The following is an 8,613-nucleotide window of genomic DNA, read 5'->3' on the forward strand; positions in this document are numbered from 1 at the left end:
TAGTAATAGACATCAGGATCTCTATGTGGTTCTTATTCGAAATTCCGTCTCAGCGTTACCAAAAATGACGTTACTATGATGTTGACCGCCTAAAAAGACTTCATTGAAACACATAGATTACAATTGATGAATTTTTAAATATTTTTATTGATGCCAATTCACTTAAAAATGTTAGCGCAAGATGAGACTATGAACCGAAGAGCATAAAAAAATTAAATAAAAGAAAATCGAAAACAAAAAAAAAAAACGAAAATAAAAAATCAAACTAAAACATTAATAATATCACAATTCACGCCTCTACCACGCCTGCAGTTGAGCAGGAGCCGCAAAGGCATATTGTTGCAGGTAAGGGGGAGCGGCAAAGTATTGTGGCGCGGCGAGAGTTGCAACGGCAGGAGCGGCAGTTTGTACAGCCAATGCAGATAACCGAGCGGGTTTCGCGTTAGCCTCGGCAGGCGCAGCAGCAGAACTCTCTTGGCTAGCAGGTGTAGCTGTGGTCGCTACAGCTGGTGTAGGGGCTGGTGCTGGTGCTGCAGCAGCGGCCGCCAGAAACGTTGTTGGCTGATAGTAGGCGGCAGTGAGAGGATGTACAAAACCAACTGCGGTAGCTGGATAATAGAATACATTAGTGGCGGGTGTGGGAGCGGCAGCCGCTGGTGTGGTCTTCTTAACCTCGGTTACTTCAATATCTGTAGCGACCTCAGCTTCTTCTTCACGTTCCTCGCGTTGTTGCTCGGGTTGTTCGGCGGTGAGGCGTTCTGATTTCACAGCGCTCGTAAGACGCTCGGCTTGTGGTTCCTCTGCAGCTGCTGGTGGTCCGTAAGCGCCTTGAGGTGCTTGTGCGAAGCTCTGCTGTGCAGCGGCAAACTGCTGACGCTGGCGTGTGTAGGCTACAGAGTTATCAGCGGGTGCGCCATAAAGACGCTGTGGTGCTGTGGCTTCAAAGTTTTGTCGGAAGTTCTGTTGTTGACGTGATTGCTGTGGTGCTGCCGCGGAAAATTGTTGACGAGAGAAAGAGAAACGCTGACGACCTACTTGAGCCACACGGAAACGTGAGGGTGCATCATATAATGTATTCGGTGCGTCGATGTGATCACCGTTGGAGCCTAAATTTGGTGTAGCTTCCAAATCGAAACCACTAACCTCTGGTTGTGGCGGTAGTGGCTCAGGTTGAGGTTGCGGCTGAGGTTGGGGTTCAAACTGCGCCTCAGGTTGGAACTGTGGTTGGTCTTGTGGACGTGGTTGTGGTGGCGCTAAGGAATGTGGTCTCTTGCCTTCGCCTCCGTTTGGAAAGAACTGTTGTTTGTCGGGTGTGGGAAATTCGAAAGGTTGGCGCGGTCGATAACCTGCGGCAGGGTAAGGTGCCGGACCGACTTCTTGACGCTGTAGACGTGTAGTTAAGCGTCCGAAGCGATTGTAGCCCAGCGATGAGACGTCAGCACTGGCGAAAGTGCCGCATAGTGCAATGCTCATAACAGCGAATACGCTAAACTGTGGCATCATTATAGCGATTGTCCTGCGTTGCTGTGAGTTTATATGGTGATACGTATACGATTATCCGTTAGGCGGTTTGTACCGACAGCGGTGGCGATTTACACGCGTCTAATGAGTGATTGATACTGTTGACTCTATCAAAAAATGCGTTTGTTTTATATACCGCGCACTTTGGGGGTCACACTGACCGTAAGGCGCTGTGGAAAATTTGTAATTCTACCAACGTGCCGCTGCGGTGACAGTGTTGGGAAGAGCGTGCGGCCCGAAAGCGTCTTTACACCAAGAGCAGAGCGTAGGTGGTGCCGGTGCACGTAAGCAGGTTGCGTTTGGCCTAAGGCGCTTGCGTAGAGTATGTGGTGCGCGTATGCACCACATGCCACCACCCCGCTATATCATGTGCACGTTTGTTTTTGCATTCGTAGTCTCATTCGCATTCGCATTCGCATTCATTGACCTTGACCACATACCGCGCTGTAAGCGGCGTGAGCGTCCACTTATTTTTATGCTAATCCGTCACTTGGACGTCCGTTCGTTCGTTTGCTTCGGCTTGTCCTTGCGGTCATTGCAGCTATGTAAATGCATACCTGCATGTGTTGGCCACACAGCGCATCAGAATGCAGTCGTCGTTTTAATTGTTATTGGTTTCATTGCTCTTTTGTTTTGTTTACGCATAGTTACAACGACTTTTTAGTTTTTATTTACAATTTCGTTGAAAATTTGTTTATGCTAATTACGCGGTTGTGCCCAGCGACATTTCGGCAGGCGTTTTGTAAATTTAGTCACGTAGTGCTCGTTAAACTGGAGGTGTTCAAATTCGTTGACCAGCGTGTTGTAGTTTACACATATATTTTTGGGGTTTCTACGAAATCTATTTTAGTATTTTAGTGGCTTTAGAGCGGCGCATAAACATTTGATTGATTCAATAGCACGAATTTGATATACGGTGCCGGTTACATGATCGATTTATGCTTGTCTTGGCCATAAAAAGCGCTAATAAAATATTTGCTGGTTTGATATCGGTGCATATATTGTTGAAGCTTGCGTGTCGAAACAAGTGCCAACACGGCTGTTGTCGTATCAAGAGTTAACTGCCGGCAAAAAATGTTTGAGTTTTTAGACCAACGAATTTGTTGAAGCTTTTTAAATGGCTCGCTAAAACTCCGAAATTGTGTGTTGTGACGAGCCTCCATATCTTACTTAAGCTATAGTATATATTATTTCAGAAGATCGCAAGTTATGAAGGCGAAAATGGAAAGTAAAGATGCGGCGGAAATCTCGCAGTCGGATCTACTTAATTCAAAATTTATTATCTTCGAAAATTTGTCCACACTTCAGACAATGCGGGGATCACCCAGTCGGATCTACTTAACATCAAGGGTTCGGAATTTATTTCCGTCGAAAATCTGCCCGCACTTCAAACAATGCAAGGATCGTCCAGTCCAGTCTAAGTAACCCGAACGATTGGGAATTTATATCCATCGGAGATCAATACGCTCAGACAATACGGATATCGCACAGGCGGATCTAATTAACTCGAACAATTGGGAATTTATATTCATCAAAAACCTATCCAGGTTTCAGTCAATGCGGGGATTGCATCGTCGGATTTAGGTAATCCGAACGGATCGCAGTACTTATTTTTTTGTAATGTCAACTTTGCAGAGCTTTCAAAAGTAATCGATAACTACCATCGCCCAGACGGATCTAAGTAACCCGAACGATTGGGAATTTATATCCATCGGAGATCAATACGCTCAGACAATACGGATATCGCACAGGCGGATCTAATTAACTCGAACAATTGGGAATTTATATTCATCAAAAACCTATCCAGGTTTCAGTCAATGCGGGGATTGCATCGTCGGATTTAGGTAATCCGAACGGATCGCAGTACTTATTTTTTTGTAATGTCAACTTTGCAGAGCTTTCAAAAGTAATCGATAACTACCATCAATAAACGGCAAACGTCTCCGAGGTTAAAATATAAAGCGAGGATCCCTCAGTCGGATCTACATAAACAGAACGGTTCAAAAAGTATACCTATCCAAGATCTGTCTGCACCGAACGATTGGTAATTTATAGTATATCCATTCAAGATCTGTCCGCTCTTCAGATAAGATAAGGCGATGATCCCTCAGTACCTGAACGGATCAGAATTTATGTATCCTTGATCTGTCAGCTCGCCAGCACTCTTAAAAATTATTGGAAGTAAGTTTATTGTTGTTACAATAACAACTATGTTCTGTTAAACAAATTTTAATAAACTTCGCAACTTGCCGTTAAGGTCACTTGTTCGACTCCGAAGTTTCTAACAACTTCTTAACACATCAAACCAACCGATTGAGCTCGAACACTCTTCGCCTTGGCACTTTGGAAATGGCATCGGTAGAAAGAGTTATTTTTTAATCATAATTATCGTGAAAAAGTTAACGATGCTATTCGACTTCATTACTAAATTTACGACCAAATAAAAACTAAAAGTTGTTATTCCATTAAATATTACTTGCATAAAACTAAGCGAAAATAATCTTCAACTAAAGTGACCCCATTATCGATTGCATCGCCCACTAAATGCCACCAATAACATTAACCGTAAATATGCCAGCACCTAGGTGTACGCCCACCAATAGTTAATAGATACTTTCTTTCAATACCTCATCATTTCGCATGCGCTCAACAGCACATAAAAATAAAAATTTGCCAAAGAATAATTATCATGGACGGTTGTACGGATGCTGGCGATAACAAGCAGTGGGCCAAACACTCTAACTTGGGTGCCCGCTTATATCGGGTGATTTTTTAAGAGCTTGATAACTTTTTTAAAAAAAACGAACACTTCAACGGTTAGCGAACGCAGCTGGCTGGCTGGCTAACTTGGGTGCCCGCTTATACATTTGCCGGTCATGAGCTGAGCCGCTGTGCTGATTGTGTGCCTCAGAGCCTCATTGCTTCGGTGCTTCAGCTTGATTGGCGCTACATGAAAATTAAAGTCAACGATCGAAGAATGAGTTAGCACAAGCAAAGAACGTCAGCGGCAGCGCGTCGATGACGATCGTGAACGATCATCATTTAAACAACATTGGTTGGGCAGTGTGGCAAAGAAAGCCGAGACGATGAATAAGCATATGAGCGCTGGTGATATGTATGCGCTGATTATTGGAGGTATACACAACGACGTTGAATCGATCGGTGATCGAACGTTCAATGAAACGTTTGATGGCTTGCTTGATTGTTGGTTTGCTAGATGACTGGTGGTGGCTGGTTAGTTTAACCATATGTACATGCTTAGGCATAATTCTTGGCATATGCTGATGACGTGCGCAATTCTGAAGAATACAATGTATGGACCAACAATACTTAAATATCGGCGGATAGCAGTATGAAGTAATATATGTGTGGACGACTCGTGATCAACTGGTTGACTGTTAAAATGCTCAAGCGTGCCGGGTGAATGCAGTGACTGGCATAATTTTAGCCAAACAACAACAATGCAGTGAATGAGTATCCAGAATAATAAGCGCATGCTCATTTGCCATTGCCATTGGGCTACGGTTCATTGCACAATGAATTGTTCAGCTTGATGAAGCATTGAAAATACTCATTGTATTAAATCTAAATAAGAAAAAAGTGACGTGTTTAATAATTTTCAACTTTGCTGCATGATTTGCTCGACAACCGGAAGGTAAATCGCAAATTTGGCTGCAAGCTGTGGAAGCGTCGAAGTATGGAAGAGCTTCTTTTGGATTTTGATTTCCTTATTTCGATGAACTCGATATTTATCGCAACTTGGTGAGTTTTAGTCTCTCCGAAAAGGCGAAGGACTAGAAAAAGGATTGCAACTGACGGACCTAAAGTCTGATCGACTGTAGGTTGGAACATAGGAAATCGCAATTCTAGGAAAGCATTATGGTTCTATAAATTTCGCAAGACTGTGTGTGGATACAGAACAATTTGAAGCACTAGGTTACAAGAACACCTCATCAACAAGAGCACCACATCTACTCACTGTTTATAAAGCTAACTTACAATCCTTCCTAAGCGGAAATTTAAGGTCGCTAGACTATGTTTGATTCACATTTCCTTAGGGGACGATAAAAGTATTTCGATAAAGGCAGTTAAGAAATCCTATAACGTGGAAACGAAATAGTTAATGTGCCCTACGTCTGGCAACCGAACCAGTACAGGATATGCGGAGGTCACTAAAAATGTTATTCAAATGGATGGCGGATGGGTCAGGGCGAGTTGGAACGCCTTAAAGACATGCAGGATTGCCAAGCTCATGTGCAAGAGTTTCGAAGGCCAACGCACATGTTTTATACTCACACAGTGTGGAGTCGGAGTCGGTGTGGAGTCGGATACTTGCTGAAGGTGTAGGGAAGTAGGCATGAGAGAGATGTGGAAGACCTCATCTGCTTATGTCTAACCTTATCTAAAATTCGACTTAGATATCTTGGAGCAGAGAAAATGCGCGCCGATCCTAAAGGATAACTACTCCTCATGGACTTCGTCATGGAACTCGATCTGGAATCGCAAATGGCCCAAACTGGTCTATGCGTCGCTCATTAGCCTACCAGACTAACCTAACCTAACTTAGGAAGTTCAAAAAGTGGCTCACCTAGTCTGGTGCTCTTTGGGATCTCAAGTAGTTAAATGTCAAAACATTTCGACGCGACTAGTGAAAATTCGGCTTTTACCAAAAAACTTTTACTGAACATTTAGTGTTGCCACCGAACTAATTGCCGCTGCCTGTCATCTTTTTAGTTTTTCTGTAAAAAAAATCTCGGACTTCACTTTGAAATATTTAAGAGATTGTGTCTGCTACAATGACAATCTCTTAATCATGCCTCAACCAGCTCTTATCGGCACTATATTCATCGCGTAAAACAACTTGTCCGTACGCGCTGCCCACCAAGCGTTCGACTCATCAGCGCTCCCCTTTGTCTGCCGCCAATAGCCATTTTTGCCAGCGTTGTCCGTCCGTGCTTTTAGCAAAAGACAACAAACTTTTTAACGATAAGCGCGACCTCAGTAACAACAACAAATGGCAAGAAAACAAAGCAAGCGCTATAGCAGCATCAGCGTTGAACAATCTTAACGCTCAGCGCATAGCGTTCCATTTGGACTTGGCGATACACATACACACACACAGGAGAACCGCAGCCAATGCACGCCATCGCGACACTTGATGTGCGGTTTTATTTACTTTTATACATACAAATACAAATATACAAATGTATGTACAGTATTTGCGCGTGCAATTCTTCGTTTCTTTATTACTGAAAACTCGTATTTTTATTTGCCATTCCCACTTTTATTATTGTTATTTTTATTGCAAATATTTCTTCGTATTCGTATTTTATTTTTATTATGTTTGCTTATTTATTGTTTCTCCGCATGCAACGCGCGCTCGCTGGCCGCTTGACTTGGCTTTGTCGCCCGGCTGATTGCTTGTGCTTGCTGCCACACAGTCATTGCCGTAGCCGCCAGTGCTCGCCAGTTCGTTTGCAAATGCACGCGTACGCTTCATTGGCAAAGGTCATTGCTGTTGACGCTTGACCGCTGGCGAACAATCAAGGCGTGTTGTTCGCTTCATTCGATCGCTGATTACTTCCAACTATTTTACTGTTTGTCCATTGGTGTGTCGGTGTGTGTCGCCAGTGCTGATCGACGTCAGTCAATGATTGCAACTCTCAGGGACATCTTTGGTTATGAGTTTATTGTTGAAGCAAATACTGTTTGAAATTTCAGCAAAAAATCGGCAAAGCTTCAATTTCTATGAAATTCTGACTGGGTTCAATAACGAGAAAGTATTTATCTAAGAAAGACATTTGCATAACTTGTTCTAAACTAACAGATTTCCTTTAAATCGGATAAGAATTACAGCAATATCCATCCATATCATGATATATATAAAGATTGAACTGGCTGCCGATTCTTTGCTTACATAGTACCTTCGAGGGAGGCATAGGGGAAAGAGCCGCTGAACTTTTTTACGAAAGTGTCACAAATGCTGGGCGGATTGTTGGAGTAGTACACTGTCGGGTACATCCATCAACACCAGTTTTAGGCTTTCTGACCGTTACACCGTCTTCCAAGCGGGGTGCCATAAAGCTAGCAGTAGATCTGCTGATCCGGAGCGCAGTCTCCTTCAGAGTGGTGACTATCCACTCCCATAGTCGTGCAGTGAAACTCAAAACTGGTAATAGCATGTCTAGACTCCTTATCTCTAGCTTCGCATCATTTTATGATTCGACTGATTTGGGTGCCTGGCCAAAGCAATATTACAGCAAACTGTAAGGCTGATGAGCTTGCTAGGATTAAATCAACAAAACCTGGTCGACTGTAAGCAGCTGTGCAGCCGCAAGGTCCTTCTGATCTAGGATAAATCAGAATAATCAGAAAATTATAGGAGTTCTAACTGCTCACTGTTCTATTAGGATTTATGTCTTATTCTGTTTGGCAGAAGATGAGATATAATAAGCTCAATACTTCCTGCTCGAACGCCGCGCTTTTGCCAGATTAAAGCAAAGGCACATCGGTTTTCGGTTTAGGGTTTCTGTGGGTCTTTATGCGGAATGTCGTAGTAGACTCACTGAAATTATTTTTAATGCAATAGTGACCCAAAATCAAACGGATCTGAAATACAAAGTGAAGTTTATACTGATACACTGAAATCGGGTGTAAAATATGCATTTAAGGAGCGTTCTTCTTCTTCTTTTTTGGCGGAGACACCGCTTACGTGGTTACTTCCGAGTTTACGTCAGTACGCCAGTCGTTCTTTCTTTTCGGTTTTTCGCACAAGGCTGTTGTGTCCTTTTCATTGGGTTTTTTTTTTACGTGACATCGCCCAAACCCAGCGCATAACCCTGGAGTAGAATGATTAGCCTTCTCACTATAGCTCGCCTTCAACTGATGTTTTTTGGCTACCCAGAGGATAGTTGGTCTAAGACCGGAAGTCGTGAGCTGCTTGAACCATATTTAAATGAATCGTTTCTGGCCACTACCAAGTGAATGGCGTTCAGAGAGCTTTCCTCACTTACGTGAACTTCTACACGTGGCTCCATCCTCCAAGGAGCATTCTAGAGTGCAAGAAAAGAGAAAGGCAGAGTTTCTAATAAT

At 43.2% G+C, this 8,613-nt stretch overlaps 1 protein-coding gene across 1 annotated transcript; it reads right to left on the reverse strand.

Moving 5' to 3' along the window:
• Nucleotides 1–297: 297 nt before the first annotated feature.
• Nucleotides 298–1,503, reverse strand: LOC126762836 (skin secretory protein xP2). Its single transcript, XM_050479878.1, has one exon. The coding sequence runs from the start codon at nt 1,501–1,503 to the stop codon at nt 298–300; it is 1,206 nt and encodes a 401-aa protein (XP_050335835.1).
• Nucleotides 1,504–8,613: the final 7,110 nt, after the last annotated feature.

Source organism: Bactrocera neohumeralis, chromosome 6 (assembly GCF_024586455.1).
Source record: "Bactrocera neohumeralis isolate Rockhampton chromosome 6, APGP_CSIRO_Bneo_wtdbg2-racon-allhic-juicebox.fasta_v2, whole genome shotgun sequence".
NCBI classification, from domain to species: domain Eukaryota; kingdom Metazoa; phylum Arthropoda; class Insecta; order Diptera; family Tephritidae; genus Bactrocera; species Bactrocera neohumeralis.